Source organism: Cyprinus carpio, chromosome A15 (assembly GCF_018340385.1).
Source record: "Cyprinus carpio isolate SPL01 chromosome A15, ASM1834038v1, whole genome shotgun sequence".
Taxonomy (NCBI): Eukaryota; Metazoa; Chordata; class Actinopteri; order Cypriniformes; family Cyprinidae; genus Cyprinus; species Cyprinus carpio.
Window position 1 is genome coordinate 11,393,235 of NC_056586.1, and position 26,212 is coordinate 11,419,446.

At 34.3% G+C, this 26,212-nt stretch overlaps 1 protein-coding gene and 1 long non-coding RNA gene across 2 annotated transcripts; one reads left to right on the forward strand and one right to left on the reverse strand.

Annotated features, from left to right (window-relative positions):
• On the forward strand, positions 1 to 26,199 carry LOC122147684. Its single transcript, XR_006161740.1, has 5 exons — positions 1 to 494; positions 2,968 to 3,288; positions 14,894 to 15,013; positions 22,518 to 22,765; positions 25,846 to 26,199. It is a non-coding gene; the product is annotated as an uncharacterized LOC122147684 (long non-coding RNA).
• Positions 18,213 to 21,455, reverse strand: LOC109099402 (mRNA decay activator protein ZFP36L1-like). Its single transcript, XM_019112918.2, has 2 exons — positions 21,299 to 21,455; positions 18,213 to 20,353 (listed from the first exon to the last, which is right to left on the reverse strand). The coding sequence occupies exons 1-2, from the start codon at positions 21,350 to 21,352 to the stop codon at positions 19,214 to 19,216; spliced, it is 1,194 nt and encodes a 397-aa protein (XP_018968463.1). The 5' UTR covers positions 21,353 to 21,455; the 3' UTR covers positions 18,213 to 19,213.
• Positions 26,200 to 26,212: the final 13 nt, after the last annotated feature.

Below are 26,212 nucleotides of genomic sequence, written 5' to 3' on the forward strand. Positions count from 1 at the left end.
ATATAAATAACGACCACCATAACTCAAAATAAACATAACGGTGTCATGTGTAGGAAGATGGCACTTAAAGATTTGATGTCACAATGTGCTCCAAATGAGGAAGTGTGGGCCCTGCCAAATGCCACAGGAAAATCTGATTAAATTGACAAGAAAACTGCTCCATCATTCCATCGGATAGAAGTCTGTAGTTCTCTGGGTATGTTAAAACTTGCGGTGTAGAAGCTGTTGTCACATTTAAGAGTTAGATGAACTTTATTATCCATTTCACTGCGCTCGTCTTCTTCGCCAGAACACACACAGGATGTGTAACCATAACAACAGTGGCAGTCCAGTAAAAGCAAATAACCAGACGAACACACAAATGGCCTGTCTTCTCCCTCGCTCTTCTTTCAACGTTTCAGCCTGCTTTAGGACGCTATTGGTGCGCTTCACACAGCAAACAGTGGCAGCTGTTATACAGCACAGTAAAGCCAGACCTGAAATTTGCAATAACAGTAAGTGGCTTGTAATTACCTCACTGTTTACTAATGCTTCTGTACTCTGACAGCTCTCCCTGGGTAGAAAAGAAGCTTATTTTATCAGCTCATACTGTACACCCTGCTAATTTTAAATGGGAGTTTCATTAAAAAGTCACATTTGTTCAACAGGTTTGCTTTGAAATCGTTTTAGTCAGGTGTGACTAACTTTATAAAGGTAAAAACAGATTAAATGCTGATTCCTTAAATAATATATATTGTGTAGCAAACACTGCAGTCAGACACACATGTTTTTTTTTAAGCTCCTGCAGACTTGTTACCATTTCAAAAAATATATGGAAACACACAGTTCTCCAAATAGAGTCAGCAGTTTTGATGAGGAAGTAGATAGTTAGAAAAGGCCACATATTAAATAACTTCTCGAACGGCCTTTATCACTAATCTCTATATTTATGGTATACTATATTCATGGTGTTATCACACTTTTATATATTTAAAATTACACTAAAACAGTTCATATCCATCCTTTTTGGTGTTTCCTTGAACAAAATGTGCACTTTAAAGGGATAGTTAACCCAAAAATGAAAATTCTGTCATCATTTACTCACCCTCAAGCTGTTGTAAACATGTTTGAGTCTTGGTAACCAAACAGCTGATGGTAGCCATTAATAAAATAATAAAATAAAAATACTATGAAAGTCAATGGCTACTGTCAACTGTTTGGTTACCAACATTCTTCAAAATATCTTCTTTTATGTTCCATAGAAGAAGGAAACACACACAGGTTTGAAACAACATGAGGGTAAGTAAACAATGACAGATTTTCATTTTTGGGTGAACTATCCCCAGCACAGACACTGAGTGGCACATGTAGCCGTGAGATTCAGATTGATAGTCAACCAACATGAGTTTTCAATGGTTAATTTGTAGATTATTACATCTGAATCTTGAATATCTGGTAACATTTAGGAGCACAAATGAAAAGAAACCAAATAAGGTGTTCATATAATGTGAAATGTAATTCAGTAAACAGCAGTGCATAGAAAAGCAATGAGGAAGCAGGTCTCACAAGCAACAAAGACAAAAAAAGGAAGTAGAGAGCAACAAACATTTTTCATGAGGTTACTATGGCAGCAAACCTAAAGTCAGAATATCAAAACTGGTGTTTTGTTCATTTCCTTCTACTTCAAGTCTCAGGATTGATGTGGAAATCATAATTTCTGAAATGACAGTATAAGCTATGACATAACTTTACTGTTTAACTCTCTCTCTCTAATGTGTAAGCCATTGTTCAAAACAAAAGCCATGATAGAATTTGTTTCTGGTAAGTTAGCCGTCCACCCCATTCTATCAATGTTTAACAGACCATAGTGGTTTATAAAGTACTTTAACCTTTCACCATCTTACGAACCTGTTTCAAGACAATGCACAGTGTTAGTGACAGCCTGGATGTCTAATGTTTAACCTGCTTGTTGCAATGCATTTATGTTCACTGACTGCATAATGAATAGAAATGTCAAAGAAAACGAAGCACAGACTTCTGTTAATGTTCCATCGGTTGGATTTTATAAGCTTGCCTTATCAAATTACCACAAAAATGGCCTGATCCAAGCAATCGAGAATGTCAGTGGACTTGGATTTTAAAGGCTGGGTTCAATACAAATAAAGCTCGACTGATAGCATTTGTGGCATAATGCTGATTACCACAAAGAAATTTTGACTTGTCTGTTGTTTTCTTTAAAAAAAAAAAGGCTAAACTTTTACAATGGAAGTAAATGCGCCAAATTTCGTGAAGTAAAACTTTTGAAAAACTATTTAAAATCTCTTAAAACTTGCATTAAACAAATTTTCTGGTCTTGTTCAGCCAACAGCATTATGGCATTATACTGATTACCACAGTTTTCCACAGATTACCAAGGAATTTCAATTCGTTATGGTTAAAACCAAGGCAAAACTCAAGTGAGACACTTACAATGGAAGTAAAAGCGCCATTTTTTTTAAAAGTGAAACTTACACAAGGTACTTTAAAACTTGCCTTAAAAAAATTCTCATCTGCATTCAATACAAATAAAGCTCAATCAACAGAATATATAACAATGTTGATAACATTGAGTCTCTTACAATGGCAGTAAATGGGATCAGTTTTTTAGAAGTATAAGCTTATAATTTAATAAAAGCACTTTAAAATCTTGTGTATAATTGGAGTTGTAAACTTGTAAACTACAGTGTTGCGTTGTCAACCCAAGTTGTATTGGGTATAATTTTACACAGAAATGGTTGGTAAGTAATTTTTCCACATTAAAATCATTTTAACACTCGTATGTGGCTATACTGTGAAACAATGCATATTTTAACATATATGTACTAATGAACTGTCTTATGAACTTGTATTGAACCCAGAACAGTTCTTTCAGGAATACAATCACGTTATAGGCGATATTCAGTTTGCAGGAAGTTCTAATAGGGTTTCTTGTTATCCATGTGGTTTCAGGTTTTCAAGGCGTGCTGTAAAGTCTCTTTCTGGAGCAAGGTTAAGATTGTGGAAATTGCTTTTCTGCTTCAAGTAGCATTAAGGGAATTGCACAACTCTCGCTCAGTGCAGACGTGCACAGCGTCATGGAAACGCATCTGGCTTTTATTCTGCCTGTGCAAGTTGCTGTCTAAGCCTGTCAAGGATCCGCCTGCCAAGAACAATATGAGATCAGATCCAAAGCAAGGAAAGTGGAAGGAACACATGTGGCCGAAAATATGAGAGGCGAGCGAGAGATTGCTTAAATCACAGTCGCTCGCTGCCAAATGCCTTGCATCTGTGGTAAAGTATTCTCGCTGCTAACTGGAGGGAGTGTTTCCATTTCCAATGTTACAATCCTATGAAAACTTCCTGTAAAACATGCCTATTTTAGAAAATATGAAATAAGCCCTTGAGTTGCATCAAATGGGATATTTGATGTCATTCAGAGTGTCCTGTTTGTATTTTACCATGCTGAAGTATAAACTCAGTTGTGATAGTTAAACGCTACAATATCTGTAGGGCTTTACATAACCATACCACACCCTGCCATGGCCAGAGGGTAAAGGTAAAAGTAAGGATTAAGAGTGAGATTTTTCCCTCATCTCTCCCTTCACTGTCTGTGCTTTTGCGTCACAAGCAAGCAGGACCGCTCCTCCCTGTGAGAGCGCATGTCTATAAAAGGAAGCACTTCCACTGCTGGCCATTGACATCAGCCAACAACTATTTCCTTCTTTTCTTTCACTCTGCTTTCAGACTAAAATCAAGGCCACATGGAGCATCTTTAATCCTGCTTTCTGCTTCCTTTTTATTTATTTATTTATTTATTTGTTTAGCAAAAACATATTTAGACCTCAGAAATGGTTTATAAATGAAGGAATTGTCTAGATTAAAACAATACACATTTTTCAGTTAATGGCCTCAAAAAGTACTTGGATTTAACCCTGAAAAGACACAACCAGGATTCATAAATAAATGTATGAATGATTAAAATATTATTTTATTGTTATTAACAACAATATTATCTTATTTTATTATTATTATTATTATTATTATTATTATTATTATTATTATTATTATTTATTAGTGTATATTATCATCTGTAAAACACCTTAATATACCAAAATAATAAGTAAAAATGCAATTTATTTATAAAACAATTAACCTAATTATCTGTGTTGTAATTATTAATTATAAATTGTTGTTATTATTATTATTATTATTATTATTATTATTATTATTGATAGTAATAGAAGTAACAACAATAAAAGTTGTTGTTTTTATAACAACAATAATAATATACATAAACAACAACAATAAAAACAAAATATTATTATTAGTAGTATTAGTAACAGCAACAATAATAATAATTGTTGTTGTTATTTCTTTATTTTTTATTGTTATTGCATAATACACTTTAGTATGAAAAAAATCTCTTTACAAAACAATCAAGCTGGACATCTGTGTCTTCTTTTATGATGAATTATCATAGTAATCCTAAATTCTGACAAAAATACCAAACTAATTTTGTTTCCTTTAAATAAAAGGTATTTTATTTTGTTATTTACCGTAATGTTATATGTAAAAAATAATAATAATAATAATAAAAATAAATAATAATAATAATAATAAATTGGGATGGGGGATACAAAATTTACTCTGAAATATAAACAAGCACATTTTTAAAACAAAGTACAGTATTTCACAAAAATTACATTTTTCATTTATAAATGAACAGAACTGTTCAAAAGGACCAAATGTATTTGGACACTTTCTGATTATCAAACATAATATGTTGAACTTTATCTGTGGTTACTCTGCTCATCTATCTGTCTGGAGAAGAAATGACTTCATGCTCTAAAATAATCATTCGACTAGCTGGTTATCAGTAATTAATTTCAAGGTTTTGTTGTTTAATGCAATGCAGTTCATTTAAACTTGTGTATTAAATTTCAAAATACTGTGTACAAGAATTTAGGTTATGTTTTTCAGATAATAAAATTAAACAAGCTGTACAGTGCGACAAATTGAAACCTTTGCAAATATATTATTCTGGTGAAACACTGCTTGTGATATGAGTAGACCATAACAAAACAAAAACAAATACAGTATAAAAACATTTGTAGCAAAGAAAAGTTTATGAAAGTGAGAAAGATAATAGTCAGAAGACATCTTCTGGGCAGGAGTTCTCCAGGCAGAGCCCTGTTTTAGACACATTTTAGCACTTGTAGAAGTGTACGTCATGGTCTTTGTGTAAAAACAACAGCGTAGGTCTCAATATAAAAGAACACATATTGTTCACTGTCTCAAAAGTGCAGAACTTCTGCTGCTTCCTGTTTCAGGTTCTCTTGTGAAAGATAACGTAAAAGTTTTGCATCTGTAGTTTGCAGACCTCGTTTATTCCCATAGGATTTAATCAGTGTGTAGGAAATCAATATAAAGCATAAACTATGAAGACCTGAACAAAAATTTATTGGCACCAGGGCTGGACTGGTAATCGGGCATACCGGGCATTTTCCCGGTGGGCCGACGCACCTAAGGGGCCGAAAGAAGGTTTTTTTTGTTTTGTTTTGTTTTTTTTGCCGTGGACCATCACGCACGGACAGCGAGCGGCCAGTGGCCCATTGGTTTGTCTCCTGTACTGACAGTGTTAACATCCAATCACAATGCGCTATAGATGGAGCGATGAAATATTTTGCTCCGCCTATATAAAGACCGCATCACCCCAACTTCTTCCTAGTCGGCTTTTCCCACGTTTTCACAGCAGCTTTATCAAGAACATACTTGCTCTTCGGTGAGTGAAGCAGGAGGAGGAGAGGAGAAAAGTTGAATCGGTAAAGTACTTGATACGACTCGCAACGGAGGCAGGCATCTAACTTATTCTAATGTGTGCGTGCGCCATGAGTGTAGAATACGTAAACACTTTTTAATAAAACATGAATTATTCCCCCGCGATTTTTTGGCCAAGTCAAGTGTGTTCAGAGGTTTCCATGGGCCATTGCGAATAAAGCTAGATTTAAATAAAAAAGAAACTAAAAAAGATATTGTCGGACCTGACGTTTTATTCTTTTCCAAAACAAGATATGATGTATGAGTGTGATACATAGGCTGTGATACATACATTACTAGTCAAAAATGTTTGAACAGTAAGAAAGATCCAACAGAAAGATCCAAAGATCAGCATTTATCTGAAATAAAAAGCTTTTGTAACATTATACATATACTATTCAAAAGCTTGGAGTCAGTATAATTTTTATTTTATTTATTTATTTTGGGGGGATGGGGGGTATAAATAAATAAAATAAAAATTAGCAGGGTTTATTTAAATTGATAAAAAGTTACGATAAAGACATTTATAATGTTACAAGAAAAAATCTGATAAATGCTGTTCTTCTGAACTTTCTATCCATCAAAGAAACCTGAAAAATTCTACTCAGCTGTTTTCACCATAATAATATTAATAAATGTTTTTTGAGCAGCAAATCAGAATATTTGAATGATTTCTGAAGGATCATGTGACTGGAGTAATGAAAAAAAAAATTATGCTAAAAATTCAGCTTTGAAATCGCAGGAATAAATTACATTTTAAAATATATTCAAATAGAAAACAGTTATTTTAAATAGTAAAAATATTTCACAATATTACTGATTTTGCTGTTTTTTTGGATCAAATAAATGCAGGCTTGGTGAACAGAAGAGAATTAAAAAAAAAAAAAAACCATTAAAAATCTTACTGTTCAAAAACTTTTATATATAGATATCTCGAAGTGGTGGTGGGCCGACCTGGACCAAAAAATGCCAGGGCCAATTTTTTGTCCCAGTCCAGCAATGATTGGCATTAAATTACTTAATGTTTCAAAGGTGAATTTTTTGTGTTTAAAAATTACTGGCTACAAAACATGACTATATACTTCAGTAATGATTAATTAGTGATGAATCTACTGGTAATTAGCTTAATAACTATAGAAAATTGGCAGGAAGGTTATGACTGCAGTATACTTTACAATACTCATTTATGATTCTTCTGGCATATGATTTATGAGTCAGTCAATATAGTCATCAAACTCAATATCTAATTACAGTTTTGAAAGAGCACTATTTGTTTTCTGTGAGGGAGTTTTCTGTTTAAATGTTTGACATGTAAACATGATTAAAAATATATATTTTATATTTACAAAAACATATTTTTGTAAATATGTATAGTTTATACATAATGATTATATATATATATATATATATATATATATATATATATATATATATATATATATTTTATATTTACAAAAACATATTTCTTTATATATATAGTATGATTTTAGAAAGATTTATATATATTTGCAAAAATATATTTTTTAGTATTTAGTTTGATCATTCATATTTCCTCATATATTTATTTGCAATTTTTATATAGTATTATCAAGATGAATATTATCTTATATAGGTAAAATTACATTTAAAATTCAATTTAATTAAATTAATAATTTGTATTATATGAATGTTCCAGGGTTCGTATAGTTAACTAAAGTAAAATTTTAACAGATAGATTGGTTGATTTAACTTGATGTACTAAAATAACTATAACTAAAACTGAAATGAACATTAATAATAATAATAATAATAAAAAGAGAGACAGATTTGCTAATCAACATATTACCAAACTCTATTTAATAGCCAGGCAGAAACTCAGACACCAGACATGTGTTTCATCCAGATTGCTTTGCTGAGGCATGATTTTTTTTTTTTTTTCTCGTCATTGTGAAACAGCCTTTCAGCATGAGACATGAAACCAGACTCAGCATATGGCCAGATGGTCAGACTTCAAACAAGTCATTACAATCTTGTTTATGTTGAGTCTAAAATAAGTTCTCTCTAGGGTATTCTGAAATACTGCACATGACATTGCAAGTGTATGGCGGTGAACAATTCCTCTTTATGGCCACTGAGGCTGGCTATTTGAACAGGTGTGTGAATTCTGAGAGGGAAGTATGAACGTCAGTGGAGTTTGAAAGGGCCACTTTCTGCAGACACTTTTTTGCAGGCAAGGCCAAATTCCTTCCTTCTACTCTTAAAATGATCTGGCGTGGAAATTACCTGCCAACAAACGATAGAAAAGGAACTATGAGTTTAAGTATTATAAGCCAGAGAACAGAATGTCTCAATGGGGAAATGTACTGCTTTTAAATTTTGCTCAGCAATCTTCCTGGAAAAAAAAGACATTGATATGTTTCTCTGAGGATCTAAGCATGCTGAGCATCTCCATTATTTCAGCATTTAACCAGTGCAAATTATTCAGCAGCTGCTCTGTCAATAGTAATGGCAAACACCCAGCAACATGTAGGCCTATTGGAGTTCAGGGCAAGTTGTCACTCTTCTTACTTCTGAATATTTATCAGGATAGGGTTATGTCAATTTGTGTTTAGGCACACACATAAAATGAAGATAAAAAGATTTAGTTCTTTTAACACACACTGAACGTTTGTGGGATCTGCCATTAAAGGTGCTGTATGAAACCCTGGGTTGCCAGCTGGTGAAAAACACTGCATACTGCAGCCATGGAAGTAGTTACTAGATGTTTAATTACTAGCCTAAGCAAAAAGAGTTGTTAGTACGTTGCTATGTGGTTACTAAGGCAATCTTAGTAATTGTTAGTGTGTTGGTATGCAGTTGCTAAGGTGTTCTGGGTAGTTGCTAGACGTTTCATTCTGGCTCAAATAAAAAGACTTGTTATTGGTTGGTGGTTGTTAGTGCATTAGTGTTTTTAGTGTGTTGCTATGCAGTTGCCAGCATGAACAGAATGGCTGTTGGTGTATTTCTGTAAGGTTGCTAAGGTGTTTCTTGGTAGTTGCTAGATCATTACTTAAGGAAAAAGGAGTTTTAGTGCATTACTATGCAGTTGCTTAAGTGATGTGAGTGGTTGCTAGTGAGTTGTTGTGCAGATGCTAAGGTGTTCCAGGTGCTAGATGGCTACACAACTTAAGTAAAAATAGTTGTTTTGGGAGTGCAGTTGCTAAAGCGATCTGAGTGGTTGTTAGTGCATTGCTATGAGGTTGCTAGGGTGTTCAGAATGGTTGTTCGTACGGTTGCTAAGTTGTTCTGGGTAGTTGTTAGATAGTTTACATACTGTACTTCCCCAAGTAGAATGAGCCCACTCCCAAATCTCTCAGTTTTTTATGTGTTTTGTTATCCACCAGGTCAAAACAAAAGTGGTAAAACTTTGAAAGCCCCTTAAAAATGATGCTTGATGCTTTAATAATAATAATAAAAGGGAAAATGAAAAGAGGAGGGCAGAAGGGAGCTTTTTGAAGAACTGATTCTAAATTAAGAACATGTTATGCAAAATAAAAAGTTAATCCACTGGAAATATAGGGGTATATATAAGCACGTCTGATTTAAACCACCTGACATGCTTCCATTATGTTGCTCAGCGGTGGAGTGAATGTAACCACTTCTGTAACAGCTGCACCACTTCTTACTTTTTTCCATTCCAGAAGTGCAAAACTATTCCATTCTAGCTGTTACTGCAGTATCTGGCAATCGGAGAGGAAACGTCTGAGGAAACAGGGTAAAGAGAAAAATCTGAATCAGCAAAGGATATTGGCAAACTCATATCTTCAAAACCTAGACAAGACTAGCATTATCTGTCAAATTAGGTTACACCTTCAGACCCACAGGTTCTCATGAGAAAAGAGTCATAGTAAGATCAATGCTGTGGTATCGGTGCCCTGAATTAGTATCCAGGAGTGCTTTCCCTTCGCCGCAGTGTGTCTTGGGTTGATGTCAGTATGTACGTGCGCATTCACATCAGGTGTGAGGTCACACTACACTTCCTTTACTCTGTTTTCTCGGGCTTTGTTTACACAGCAGTGCCCTAGTCAAAACAATGCATTCATTGCTAGGCAGCATGCTAGCGCTTGCACCACTCGCTTACACAATTTCTGAGAAGAACCTGGTCAATTCTTTCAGGGTTTTTTTATTGACTTCTCAGCAAAATTTTTAAATGATTTGGTGCAATGTTTAAAAAAAAAGCACAAAAAAAAAAAAGTTTATTTCACGTTATAAGCTAAAGTCTGAATAAGCAGATTTATAGAAATGTGTATGTATGACTGTATTTAATAAAAATATAATTTTTATAAAACAAATAAATATTCATAAATAAATTAACTAATGGGTTAATTAAATTGTACTAATGTAATATACACATATATATATATATATATATATATATATATATATATATATATATATATATATATATATATATATATATATATATATACATATATAGTACAGGTCAAAAATTTGGAAACATTACTATTTTTAATGTTTTTGAAAGAAGTCTCTTCTGCTCATCAAGCCTGCATTTATTTGATCAAAAATACAGAAAAAAAACAGTAATATTGTGAAATATTATTACAACTTAAAATAATAGTTTTCTATTTGAATATACTTAAAAAAAAATAAAAAATATTCCTGTGATGCAAAGCTGAATTTTCAGCAACATTACTCCAGCCTTCAGTGTCACATGTAACATCCAGTCTATCACATGATCATTTAGAAATCATTCTAATATTCTGATTTATTATGAGTGTTGGAAACAGTTCTGCTGTCTAATATATTTGATGAATAAAAGGTTAAAAATAACTGCATTTATTAAAAAAAAAAAAAAAAAAAAAATCTAATAATATATATTCTAATAATATATTTTCTTTACTATCACTTTTTTATCAATTTAACACATCCTTGCTGAATAAAAGTATTGATTTTAATTTAAAAAAAAGAAAGAAAAAAAAAAATTACTGACCCCAAATTACTGACCAGTAGTGTATATTGTTATTACAAAATATTTTATATTTTAAAAACATAGCTTCATTTTTTTTCTTTTTTTTTTATTCATCAAAGGATCCTAAAAAAAGTATCACATGTTCTGAAAAAATATTAAGCAGCAGAACTGTTTCCAACTTTGATAATGAATCATCATATTAGAATGATTTCTAAAGGATCATGTGATAATGATCCTAAAAATTCAGCTTTGCATCACAGAAATAAATGATATTTTAAAGTATAATAAATAAAACCTTCAAATAATTATGTTCAGTCATGCACTCAATACTTGGTCGGGAATCCTTTTGCAGAAATGACTGCTTCAATACGGCGTGGCATGGAGGCAATCAGCCTGTGGCACTGCTGAGGTGTTATGGAGGCCCAGGATGCTTCGATAGCGGCTTTAAGCTCATCCAGAGTGTTGGGTCTTGCTTCTCTCAACTCTCTCTTCACAATATCCCACAGATTCTCTATGGGGTTCAGGTCAGGAGAGTTGGCAGGCCAATTGAGCACAGTAATACCATGGTCAGTAAACCATTTACCAGTGGTTTTGGCACTGTGAGCAGGTGCCAGGTCGTGCTGAAAAACGAAATCTTCATCTCCATAAAGCTTTTCAGCAGATGGAAGCATGAAGTGCTCCAAAATCTCCTGATAGCTAGCTGCATTGACCTTGCCCTTGATAAAACACAGTGGACCAACACCAGCAGCTGACATGGCACCCCAGACCATCACTGACTGTGGGTACTTGACACTGGACTTCAGGCATTTTGGCATTTCCTTCTCCCCAGTCTTCCTCCAGACTCTGGCACCTTGATTTTCCGAATGACATGCAAAATTTGCTTTCATCCGAAAAAAAAAGTACTTTGGACCACTGAGCAACAGTCCAGTGCTGTTTCTCTGTAGCCCAGGTCAGGCGCTTCTGCCGCTGTTTCTGGTTCAAAAGCTCACGCCTGTGCACGGTGGCTCTGGATGTTTCTACTCCAGACTCAGTCCACTGCTTCCGCAGGTCCCCCAAGGTCTGGAATCGGTCCTTCTCCACAATCTTCCTCAGGGTCCGGTCACCTCTTCTCGTTGTGCAGCGTTTTTTTGCCACACTTTTTCCTTCCCACAGACTTCCCACTGAGGTGCCTTGATACAGCACTCTGGGAACAGCCTATTCGTTCAGAAATTTCTTTCTGTGTCTTACCCTCTCGCTTGAGGGTGTCAGTGATGGCCCTCTGGACAGCAGTCAGGTCGGCAGTCTTACCCATGATTGCGGTTTTGAGTAATGAACCAGGCTGGGAGTTTTTAAAAAGCCTCAGGAATCTTTTGCAGGTGTTTAGAGTTAATTATTTGATTCAGATGATTAGGTTAATAGCTCGTTTAGAGAACCTTTTCATGATATGCTAATTTTTTGAGATAAGAATTTTGGGTTTTCATGAGCTGTATGCCAAAATCATCAGTATTAAAACAATAAAAGACCTGAAATATTTCAGTTGGTGTGCAATGAATCTAAAATATATGAAAGTTTAATTTTTATCATTACATTATGGAAAATAATGAACTTTTTCACAATATGCTAATTTTTTGAGAAGGACCTGTATATATATATATATATATATATATATATATATATATATATATCAAACTCATCAAACTCAATACCTAATAACAGTTTTGAAAGAGCACTATTCGTTTTCTGTGAGGGAGTTTTCTGTTTAAGTGTTTGACGTGTAAACAACAAGCACACATTTTGGAAAGCATGTTTTCACACAGTGGATCAGAAACAAAATTGTGCTTCCTTCAAAATGTGTTTAATTATAGACTATTATATAATATAAAATTAACCTGTTGTGAAAAGGAAGTGGTTTGGTGAGTTTGGCCTGTGCCACGTCGGCAATTAAAATCATACAACAATATCAACAATTAATTTTAATTATAACATGAGCAAATGAATTACAGTTGATGAATTGAGTGATTATTTTCTGATATTTATTTATTTATTAATTTATTTATATTGTTGCAGTCATTTTGTGTTAGTCATTTTTATTTTAATACATTTCATTTCTCTGACATTTTAACAAGGTTGAACAGAATATACAACAGCAGACATATTTACTTTTTCCTCCAACAATGTCAACAATTGTAGTAATTTTAACAGGTTTTTTTATTATTATTATTTTATTACAGAAAGTTTATATATTTATGTTTATTTCTAATAAAGATATATTTATTGTTTTAATTTAATTTAAATGGTGTATTTAACTTGAATATTTATTGTTTAAAAAATCACACAAATCTATCTGAAAGTTTGCTAACAGAGTTTGAAACAAATATGATTTATTTATTTATTTATTTATTTATTTATTTATTTATTTATTTATTTATTTATTTATTTATTTGTGTTTGTTTGTTATTTAGATACATTTGTTGTTGTGGTTTAATTTAATTTGTGTATTTATGTTGAATATTTTGATTATAAAATCACACCAATCGCTCAGAAATTTTGCTACATGTGGTTAAAAAGAAGATACAACAGCTCATGTGATTTATTTTGGCCCCCTGATGATGCTGACCAGCATTTTCTAAATGCGAACAATTTTATTTTATTTTTTTTTTTGCGGTTAAAAATAAGATACAACAGCTCATGTGATTTATTTTGTCCTCCTGATGATGCTGGCCAGCATTTTCTAAATGCTAAGTTTATTTATTTATTTGTTTATTTATTTATTTATTTATTTATTTATTGCGGTTAAAAAGAAGATACAACAGCTCATGTGATTTATTTTGGCCTCCTGGTAATGCTGACCAGCATTTTCTAAATGCTAAGTACTTTTATTTTATTTTATTTTATTTTATTTTATTTTATTTTTATTTATTTTTTTTTTTTATTTTATTTATTTATTTATTATTATTATTTTTTATTTTTTATTTATTTTTTATTTTATTTTTTTTTTTCGGTTAAAAGGAAGATACAACAGCTCATGTGATTTATTTTGGCCTCCTGATGATGCTGACCAGCATTTTCTAAATGCTAAGTACTGTTTTCCCCTTTATTTATTTATTTATTTGTTTGTTTGGATAGATTTGTTTGTTTTTTTTTATGTTAATAATAAGTTACATTTTATATTGTGTTTTATTTTGTACTAGTGGTTATGCTGACCAGCATTTTCTAAATGCTAAGTACTTTTATTGAGCATATTTTTTGACAAGTTATTTTTTTTTTTATTTTATTATTTTATTTTATTTTTTATTGTTTTATTTTATTTTATTTTTTTTTTTTTTTTTTTTTTGTTTTATTTTATTTTATTATTTTATTTTTATTTTTACGGTTAAAAAGAAGATGCAACAGCTCATGTGATTTATTTTGGCCTCCTGATGATGCGGACCAGCATTTTCTAAATGCTAAGTACTTTTATTTTATTTTTTATTTTATTTTATTTTATTTTATTTTATTTTATTTTATTTTATTTTATTTTTATTTTTTTATTATTTTATTTTTATTTTATTTTATTTTATTTTATTTTATTTTTTAAGTTAAGTTTTATGTTTTTTTTTTTTTTTTACGGTTAAAAAGAAGATACAACAGCTCATGTGATTCATTTTGTCCTCCTGATTATGCTGAACAGCATTTTCTAAACGCTAAGTACTTTTATTTTATTTTATTTTATTATAATTTTTTTTTATTTTGCGGTTAAAAAGAAGATACAACAGCTCATGTGATTTATTTTGGCCTCCGGATGATGCTGACCAGCACCTTCTAAATGCTAAGTACTTTTATTTTATTTTATTTTATTTTATTTTATTTTATTTTATATTATTTTATTTTAATTTATTATTTTACTTTATTTTACAACAGCTCATGTGATTTATTTTGGCCTCATGATGATGCTGACCAGCACTTTCTAAATGCTAAGTACTTTTATTTTATTTTATTTTATTTTATTTTATTTTATTTTATTTTATTTTATTTTATTTTATTTTATTTTAGTTTAGTTTAGTTTAGTTTAGTTTAGTTTAGCTTTGTCACTGTAATTAGATGGATAATTTAGACAGATTTGATTAATCTGTGATTAAAGGAATTTTTGTGCTTTCTGTTCATTCTCAGTAGGGAACTGACCTCCAAACAACCTTGGAAAGACCGTTTGCAAACATCCAGTTCATGCAGAGTTGCTCAATCGGCCTTCCCCAGAGAGGGAGCAGTTTTTTTCAAATTCACAACTGTTTTGTAAGTCCTTGAACATTTTCTTAAATCACTGTCTTTTAAAGTAGCACATGCTCTCAAACATCCACAGCTGAAATAACTGGTAGGTTTCCAAAAACATCAGAAAGTGGAAAATGTATGTCCACCCTTGTTATTTAAAACAACACCCTAATTAAAAAAAAAAGAAAAAAAGACTGGATATCCAAACTTTTCTGGGAATGAATAGTTTAGTTATGTGAATGATCCATCCTGAAATCTGAATCGGGAACCATGTGATTTCCAAATTCTCAAATTTTCTTGGTCCTATAATATATAGTTATTCTATGATTTTCTGCAACAACACAGTATAATCTCCTAGCCTTTCAAACAAAGGCTTGACAACTTGATTACAAAAGCCTCTTGGGTTCTGAAATGTTAGTTGTGTCTCAGGCCACAGGCACTTCCTCTTTTATAAGGTACTGCTAGGAGGAAATGAAGCAAGCAGGAAAGGGAAGTGAAACTGACCAATTGTAACATTGATGAAAACATATGGCAGTTTTATTTTTATTTTTTTATTTTTTTTGCTGTCATAAGGTCCCGCACTCTGTCTGTATTTGTATACTGTTGCAGTTCAGACCTTTCTTGGGGAATTAACAAACATTATAAAACATGTAGAAATAAATCAGAAGACATCTTGCCACTTGTCTAAAAGGCCTCATGGGATATCTGAGGATGGGGATTCCCCATAAATAATATTCCAACACCACAACTGTGATACAAATTAAAACAAGATTATTATAGTATTATAGTATATAGTATTATAGTGCAACCAGCATATAAATCTACAATATTAATGACTTTTATTTGAATATGAATAAATACCTGAAACATGCTGTTTGCTCTTTCAGCTGACTGGCAGCTTCCTGCTCACTGTTTTTCATGAGGAAATATGCTGTATCTGTAGGCTGCTATGTCATTTCAGCTATAGAAGATTAATTATAATAGACTACAGTAATGACAGAACAGTCTGTTACAAGCTATTTACTGTGACATGAGCACTATGAGCACTTTAATAATGGAGCATTAACAGTGTTTGTTTGTCACACATAGGGTGTATTTGTAAGACTCTGCTGACGTCTGGTGGTTATTTGGTTGTATATGCCCATAAAGAGGAATTATTTAAAGCCTCGTTCAAAGTTTTCAAAGGTTCAGTCTTGTATTCTTTATTACTATGATTCTTGAGTGGAGCAGAAAATATGATTCATATAATAATAACAGTCTCGGTTATCTTTCATTTGGGATAAAAAAGATGCATGCATGGTTTCTACAAAATTCAAGGAGCACGACATTGATGATAATAAGAAATGTTTCTTGAGTAATGATGCTAATAATTCAGCTTTGCATCATTGGAATAAATATATTAAAAGAGAAAACAGTTATTTTAAATTAATATATATATAAATATCCATAATATCACAATATTACTGTTTTTACAGTATTTGTAATCAAATAAACTTTTTTTATTTTTTTTTTTTTAATGTCTGTTCTTTTCATCTTCCACTTCATTAAAAAGGTATTGTAATTTATTTAGACATATATCGCTTCATCAAAATGGCATAAAAATGTATTATTTTGGCCAACAGTACTTAATTAATAACAATAAATAAATAACATGTGACAACTTGCCCCAACCTTTGTCCTAAGAACATACATCAATCTTATGGTTCCATTGTTTTAATATAGCTGATGATATAGCTTTTTTATTATAGATTTTTTTTTTTTACATTTTGCTTTAATATGTGTGATTTTAGTGGTTTTTAGAGTTTTGTGTCCCCGTATTTAACCAACTTCTATTACAAATATATTAATCCTATTTTTTTTTTTTAAAGTACCTGTTTGAATCCAAATGGAAACACTAGTCAAAGATATACCACTGCAAACATGAAGCTGTCAGTGATTTTTATTTTATTTTTTTCGTATGAGAATGTTTCATCCTAAGAACTTGCAAGAGTTTCTTTCCCTGTCCCATTGTCATACAGTAGCCAGGTTGAGCTCCCCACCCCCTGCTCTTTTCCGTGCACGGATTCCATTCTACACAAGAGCCTGGAGAGCATATGTTTGACCCACAGTCCCAGTGAATGTGGCCATCTGCTCGGGATTCCATATGATCCGGGCCCTGTGTGAGAATGCGCCTGGCTTTGTAAAAACTCACTAGGCGATGTGGGAGAATCTTCTCCGCACACAATAGAGAACAGTAAGACAGTTTTAACCCTTTCCCTGGTTTGCCTCTCTCAAAGGACGCCTCCCCGAACCATTGTCCTCCCTAACAAGTGAGTAGTGAACAGAATCAGTTTCTTGTTACTTAACTATCAAAAGCTTTCGTGGGATTCAGTTTCAACTCTTCATAACACCAACAGGATCCTCGTATACATAAGTTAATATGTATATATATAAGTTAAAAGAACAAAGTGGGAGAAATGAAGAGAAAGTAAATATGTAAGTTTAGGATAGAGCCACAGGTCATTAAAAAAAAAAAAGAATAATACACATATTTGTCTATATATTTGTCACCACCAACCTGTTAACACATTGAAGGATAGGCAAATGTGGGGTTAACCAGATAAAACAAAAGGACGTCTCATTTCCATACTACATGTGATCTGCTCACACCTCCCCCAACCACAATAAATGAAGGACGAACAAACTCACAGCACTGATAAGATAACAAAGTACAATTTAGCAAATAAAGTCATAAAGTAGATCTATAGATGTCCTATAAAAAAAAAAAAAAAAAAAAAAAAAAAAAAAAACCTACCATGCTAAATGTTATTTATTGCACAAAACAATTCCAGGTCATTAAGGGTTTTATTTTATAAAAAAAAAAAAAAAAAAATTATTTATTGCACAACAAAATTCCAGGTCATTAAGGGTTTTATTTTCTTGCGAACACTGAAAGGAGTAGTTCAATAGTTCAAATCTGTACAACTTTATTCTGTGATATACAAAAGATGAGACTACAATATCTGTCAATACAATGAACATCAGTTGGGTCCTTTGTTGTTCCTGACCTTTTTAAACTTACCACATGGACAAAATCAGTTCAAAACACCGTTTTGTTCCACACTATAAAAATCAAAACAGATCTGGAATGTGAAAATTGTTAGGATTACCCGACCCTTACTTTTTGGGCGAACCATCCATTGAAATCATTAAAGAGAAACACCAAGAGTCAATGTTCAACAACAGGGTTTATTTTCAGTACAAAATGAGAAATGGCAGCAGGGAGAGGAAATCAATATATTAACAAACGTTATCAAAAAACATGTTTTCTATAAATACAATAAAATAAATAAAAAGGAAATTAAGTTACTTGAAACTCTCCATCATCTAACAAAGCCAACAAGGGCATTTCAGAGAATATGATGCAAAAAGGGACCCATATCAGAACCAGCTATAAAAACGACTAAACCAAACACAAGGCCACTAAAGGCTTGTACAGTAATAAATTGATTTGCCTAAACTTACAATAACTGCAGCTACACAACCAAAAACTATGACACAGGCAACTCATTCCAAGTTAAGATCCAACCGTGCACTTCCAGAGGCCTGCGTACGGACCCTCGGAAACTTAAGGCAAGTAGGTCTGGGAACGAACCAAACGCTTATCTCAAAAAAAAAAAAAAAAATAAATAAAAAGGAGCTGGAAGAACTCAAACCGATACTGCAGAATAGCAAAACCAAATAAACTCAAATCTAACATCCAAAACGTCGAGAAACAGTCAGTTTACGATGGTAGTACACGAACTGTGGAGAAAAAAAAAAAAAAAAAAAAAGCCTGGTCTCTAGTTAGCAAGAGTACAATGATTTTCTCAAATATTGAAAAAGACCTTTAAGACCTGGTCATAACCTCTCTTTGGCCATTTCGGTACAACAACTTTGTAAACAGCTGATTGCTAAATGCATCCTAAAAGTTAACAGCTTCATATGTTACCAAACAACATGTTGATGCCAGAACTTTGCAGGTTTTCAAGTTAATTATTTTCCCCACTTGTCTTCAGTCATCAAAAAATAAAACCTGGTGAATCGCTCCACTTAAAAGCACATGAAACCCCACTTAAAGAACCCTTTTAACATTCAGTACCTTCAAACAGTACGTGTTTCACTTAACTAAAATGTCAAGTATCGGCCGAATAATACAGTAGGTATACCACAGTATACAGTTCAGTCCTTGTGAGGAGCGACAGTCTACAGGAAGAAGCTTGTGCCGGAGTTGCTGCCTTCGTTGAAGATGCTGTCATCGGGTACCGAAAGCTGGCTGAAGATGGGAAGCCTGCGCCCGCTGGCTTCGGGTCCTAAGGAGGATTCAGAGCCGCTCGTACTGCTGGATGAAGAGCAGCTGCCGCCCTCGTGGTCTGAGAGAGAGGTGTGGGATAGACTTCGGAGGCCTAGGGAAGCCCCGCCAGTGGGACTCTGTCGCAAGCAGACCTCAGGCTGAGAAGGAGCGAGCCGGGTGGGCGACAAAGTGGGCGTCAGTCCCGAGTGAGAGTAGCCAGAATCAGGAGATGGCAGAAATTGAGGGTGCAACTCTCGGGTCTGGTCCAGAAGGGTGTTGGGGTCTATATCGGGGAAGGCCAGGGAGAGAAGATCGGACATGACGGATGACGTTGGAGTCGAAACAGAAGATGCACGCAGGAATGAGGAAGGCGCTAGGGGGGCTTCTAGAGGTTGGGGAGATGTGGGAAACCCAGCGAAGCTGAAGCTCTGTTTGAGGAGGGGAGGCCGTTGGATAGTCGGGTTGCAGGTCTGGGGTCGGGATTGCGCTTGATCGTCTTCGGCATTGTGCACAAAGTGGCAGCGGATGCCATAGGGGCAGAAGCCAATGGAGTGGAAAGTGCGGCAGGGTTCAGTCTTGTATTTCGGGTGACGGTTGAGATCTCGGAGTTCTTCGGGGCCGTGAGCAAACTGACACTTTCCGCCGTATTTGCACACGCCTCTTTCGGCGAACGTGCGGCACAGCTCGGTCTTGTAGCGCGATGAGGTCGCAGAGAACGAAGACGTGGAGCCGGAGAGGGAAACTGCACCTGACGTGACTGAAGACTGCTTCAAATGGCCGGGTTCAGCAGAAGACCAACCCAGACTTCCTGTGTCACCCTCCACCATGCTAACAGAGCGCTCGGACCAAAAGGACATCTTGCTCCACTTTGATTGAGGCGATACTTTCTGGGGGCCCCAGTGGCTGGAGTTCACGGGTCCGCTCTCAATGCGGTCAATAGAAAGTCCTGAACTGGTGGAGGAAAGTGTGCAGGGACTGTCAGGCTTCCTATATCCAACAGCAGCTGCATGTGAGGGTTGCATTGGCTCTCGAAGATCAAGATTTAAAAGGTGCTGTAAGGAAAAGAACAAAAGGGTTAGACATCTTGAAGTAGATGACAAAGTCTGGCAGTTTCACTTAAAGCAGCAAGTATGCCATTCCTACAAATCCAGTGGAAGCAAGGGAGTCCGACTCATTTTTGCAAATCTGCTCTTTCAAAAAACGGTTCAAAAAAACGATTCTCGTGGCTCCTAACATTCCAATAAAAAGCGATACATACGCACATTGTTTTAGTTTTAATAAGGGTTTTTTTGTTTGTTTGTTTTCCATGCGCACCAGTTCAGTTTTTGCAAACATGTTTCAGTGAACCGACTCATTAGAACGATTCGTGTACGAGTCGAACACATTCATTCGCAAATATAACTGAATGCAGCAAGGAAAAAAAAAGGAAAAGAAACAACAATCAGTTCCCGGTGACTTCCCATTCACACTTAAGATTCACATTAACGCGATGCAGAAACGAGAAGAAAAAAAAAAAAATTATAACTTTGCAGCGGTGAGTTTTTTTTTTTTTTTTTTTTTTTTACAACTCCGGGTCTCAACTTGTTTACGTTTAAAAAAACAAAAACAAACTAAAGTTAAAATATTTGCGCTCTAAATCTCAACAATGCCACAAGCAATGGTGCTTTCATGCCGTTCTGTTCAAGCTTCATACATGCAAAACTAGCACAAAATAACGATAATGGCTGATTGCAATAAAAAGGCGTTCACTCGTGGCCCACGTTCCCTCCCCGGTTGGAAAGTTTCTAGCAAGCTGAATTTAATTTCATTGAGTCGACCAGCTATCGTCAACCTTACAACAAAACGTTTTCATTCGGCATTATACGTTTCCTGCAGAATGCATTCAAAAGCACTGAAAAAAACCCGCCCCTTAAAAACATGATTGATGCATATTTCGCTACGTGACCTGTCTCAAAACAACCACACTGTAGTTTTTAAACTCAGAACGCTAAATATACCTTGCACAGGACATCATCCAGATCAATAAACTGATTGAGTGCGTAGGATGGCATAATCCAGTGTGACGAAGACTTTCTTTGGCGATTCTTCAGTGATCCCACACAACTCCCTCGTGGTTTTTCTGAACTCCACGCTTTTTGGCTCAACACGTGTTTTTAAGGCTGCTGTACGGCGACCACACCTCCACGTCCTCTTTGCTCCGCCCACTCCACGCTGGACTGTAGAAAGCGCGCGGAGGAGTTGTTTGTGTTTGTTTAGACCAGTCTATGGTTTACACCCATTATGTAGGCTAGGCCCATGTACATACATCTTACATCAGAATTGTATTGGGGATATAATATAATAATCATTATATATGGGAAACGAGTCAGAAAGGCCAGCAGGCCTAAATACATATGTTTCGATACATATTTGGCACTTTAATATATTTAAAAAGTGTGACAACTAGCCCCCATATGCTAACAAGGTATATGAAGGAGGATGATTAAGTTTTTTTTTTTTTTTTTAAATAAGACTTTTATGCCTACCAAGGCTGAATTTATTTGATCAAAACTGCATTAGAAGCAGTAATATTGTGAAATATTACAGTTTAAAAACTGTCTATTTTATTATATTTTAAAATGCAATTTATTCCTGTGATGATAATGCTGTGTTTGCAGTGTCATTTCTCATTTAATATGCTGACATTTATAATGTCGCATTAGATTTCAGAATCAAATAAATGCTGATCTTCAACTTCCTATTCATCAAAGAATCCTGATAAAAATATGCTATCATCAAAACAGCAAAACCTGTTCAACACTGATAATAATAAGAACCATTCATTATTACTGAGCATTGACATATCAGAATGATTTCTGAAGGATCATATGACACTGGCTGAAGACTAGAGTAATAATGCTGAAATTTCAGATTTGCAATTACAAATAAATTATTTTTAAAAATACATTAAAACAGGAAACAGTTATTTTAAATTGTAATAATATTTCACAATAGGCTACTACCGTTTTTACTGTATTTCAAATAAATGTCTTGGTGAACATAAGAGACTTTGTAATTATAATCTTTTTGCCGGTACTACTGTATATACACTATTCACTTTATTTCACTATGCATTGAGTCTCAGTCAATGCTTATTTTACTAGCTATACCCAATTAGTTTAAGAAAACATTGTTTGAGGCCACTGTGAATGATGTCACTGTGTTATAACATCTCAGGGTTCGATCACGCCACCCTGTTGCTGTCAGACCTGGAGACGACGACCCTCTGAGGTGCTTTGATACAGCCTAGCGAAGGTGTTGAAAGTGTCACCCACTGGTGAAGAGGTTGACATGAAAGTCACTTTATATCCCCTTTCCTGGTGACCACAGACATACTGATCAGCTGATCCAACTGTGAGAGGAGACGGGGCTGGCTCTGTGTGGTGTATGAAGACCTGCGGGTGCCGGCACTTTTAACAACTAAGGTAGATTCTCTGTAGTTTCTGGTTAGTAATTATACATTGAATCCAAAGAGTGACTTTGTTGGACTTGCAATTTATAGTAGTTTTTTTGGGACATGCATAAGGGTCTGTATTTTGGGGTCTTCGTCAATAGCTCTTTAGTCAAAAAATGTGCACAGAAAGCCATTAAACCATTCCACTTTCAAAACTATCTTTCATTTATTAGTGTCTCCTCTCTAGATTTGAGGTAGCTTGTTAGTGACTGTAACTTTGCTCTCTCATCATGTCAAGCCACACTAATAAGGTTTCCTCCTTTGTTAATGAAAAGCAGAAAAGACCAAAACGCGAGGGAGGAGGTTCCAATAAACCAATATGTCATCTTATGAAGGGCTTGTTGAGACACAAGGGCTCTTGTGAACTAGCTGACTTAAGTCTAATTTCCATCCATGCGGCTGTAACTTAACCTCACAACCAAACAAAACGGCTCCTTTGTCTAATACCTATTGTTAAAGTTCCTGCAAGACTACAGCTTATAATTAGAAACTTACTCTTATGAAGAGGTCAAGGAACCGGAGACCTCATTACCATTCTAATAAGGAAAAACAACAAGTGCTTTAGACGGAGAGTGATGTAATGGTTATGGGGGAATAAATAGAGAATAGACTAGTAGAGAATGAGAAAAGTCAAACTTCAGAAGTCCTCGCTACTCATTAGAGGCACAAATGATTGAAAACTACCTGGTGGTCTGGAACACTAAGCCTGTCGTCTTCGGGTCATTAGTGTGTGATAAACAGACATCTGGTCAGTTTGTTTTGGGTACTTGGAAGAAGCATTAAGGGGCTTCGATGTTTGCTGCGATGTTGTTTTCAGGCAGGGTGTGTGGTGAGGGCAGAGGGGGGTTTTGGGTGGGTTGGTGGGTGGATGTGTGGGTGGGGGGTGTTTCCCTCCTGCTCCACTGATTGAGCAAAAGACTTTAGAACATAATGAGTAAAAAGTTCTTGGGCTAAAAAGCCTCCCCCGATCCCCAGGGGAATGGAGGAGTGGTAAAAGAAGGAGGTGGGGGGCAGGGAAGGGGTGATTGTTTAGGGAAAGGGGAGAAATGGCGGAAGACCCTCACCGGTCTAATCCTTAATCACAACAGTGTCAGGGGGCAAAAAGGAACATCACCCGAAAAGAAACACCCACCTTTTGCTGCACTCATCCCAGATGACCAGAAAGGAAATGATTCAACAAACCACACAGTTATGAATGTGTACGACCTACTACATACACTACCGTTCTGTGCGATTTGAAATTAAAAATAATAATAATAATAATAATATTTTATTCAGAATGCAATAAATTGATCAAATGAGACATTTATAACGGTAAAAATGAATGGTGTTCATTTGAAATTTCTATTTATCAAAGAATACTGAAATAGAAAATACATCGTGGTTTCAACATTGATAATGATAAAAGCTGTTTCATGAGCAGCAAATCAGCATATTAGAATGATTTCTGAAGGATTTGACATTAAAAACTGGAGTAATGATGCGGAAAATTCCGCTTTGAAATCACACAAATTAATTGCATTTTAAAATGTTAAATATAATTAACACTGTTTTAAAAATGTTACAATAAAATAAACATTATTTGAAATTTAATAATATTTAACAATATTACTGTATTCTACTGTATTTTTGACCAACGTTTGAATAGTAATATATGGCCGATGTGGCACTATTTATTTATTTTTTAATCCTTTCTATTAAATTATTCAAAAATGCATTAAAATAAATTAAAAATGCAACTTATGCAAACAATTACGTGAATACAGCCCTTCTGTAATTAGAGTGTTTTTAGTTCCTGAAGTTAGTTTCTTTAGTTTGTGAAGTTTTTCAAATATTAATATATAAATAATGCACTTCTGTTATATATATATATATATATATATATATATATATATATATATTTTTTTTTTTTTTTTTTTTTTTTTTTACATATTATTAATATTTGAACAACTATTTTATTAATATTTGAAGTTATTTGTTATGGTTGTAATGCAGAAAACAGGAAATGATATCATAGAGAGGACCCCTGCAAGACTGTAAAGTTCATATTCTAAAATGCCATTTGGTGTGACTCTGCAAAAACCTATAAAACATATAAATAATATTTGTTAAGTAAAATCTCTTCAGAATTGTATGTATTCACAGTGTAACGAAAATGCTACTTTTTACTTCATGGTTACACAACATGACATTTTTTGAGTCCTTCAAATGAAACCTTTCTTGAAAAAGTATTTTACAACATATGAAACCAAGGTTTTTCCTAGATGAATATTCTTATTTGTCATTGACTTCTTGATGAACAAATGAACAATGAACAGAAACCAATACAAATGAAAAAAAGACATTTCAAAATCTCCCAAACAAAGTCTAGAACTCAACAAGTGTGCTTTCATATGACCTTAATCCATTACTATGCACCACATGCCATTGCAAATGACCTGTAAACGTCCCAAGAATGATGTCAATCAACTTGTAATGGGCTCTGCAGCTGCAGAGGCCCACCTTGCAAATGGGAAGCCATTACATGACATAAAACCTCGTCTCGTGGAATCCAGCGGTCTTGAAACAAACCAAAGCCACAACAAGATAGGTTTGCCCTGACAGGGATCTCCATCCTTTAGCAGAGCATGAAAAGAATATTTCACACCCGCCTCTCAGGGCAGTTCTCATGCAAATGTGGTAAGAACGCATGGGAAACACACACGGGTGTGAGTGACAAAAGAGTGTTCAATGGTCTCATACATATATGTGCAGCTAAAAATGAAAGGCCTGAACATATGATTCATGTCTTTTATGACTTCTAATGATTTGTTATACGTTTAATCTCCACTACACACATTCTGATGCCCTAAAATTGCATTCCCATACAAAATAAATTTTTTTCGGTGAATTTTAGGGATCATGCATTAGTAGGAAATAAAAAAATAATCTGTCATTTCAGTCTAAAATGTCCCATTATCCTCCACATAAGCTGCATATTAGCATGTTGACTGCGGAGGACTTGAGTTTGTTTGTCCTGTACACTATTAATCTGTTTAATTTCATTTGCAGGTGCTGAAGCACACACCCCTCTGCATTGCCCCTCAATGGGAGCTCACCGTGGGGGTTTTGGAGTGAAAGCAGACAGACGACCATCTGAGATGTCCCTGTCTGAGGATGAAACTACACACTACTGTGCACCTCTCAGATAACAATGTGCAAAAATGTACTTTGTACTATACAGCACTGAAGTGTCCTTTAAAGGGACAACTTTGCACCTTATTTAACCCTAAAATTTATTGATTGCCTTAAAGGGATACTCTACAAGCCCCAAAATAAAAATTTTGTCATAAATAACTTACCCCCATGTCGTTCCAAATCTGTAAAAGTGCCGTTCGTCTTTGGAACACAATTTAAGATATTTTGGATGAAAACCGGG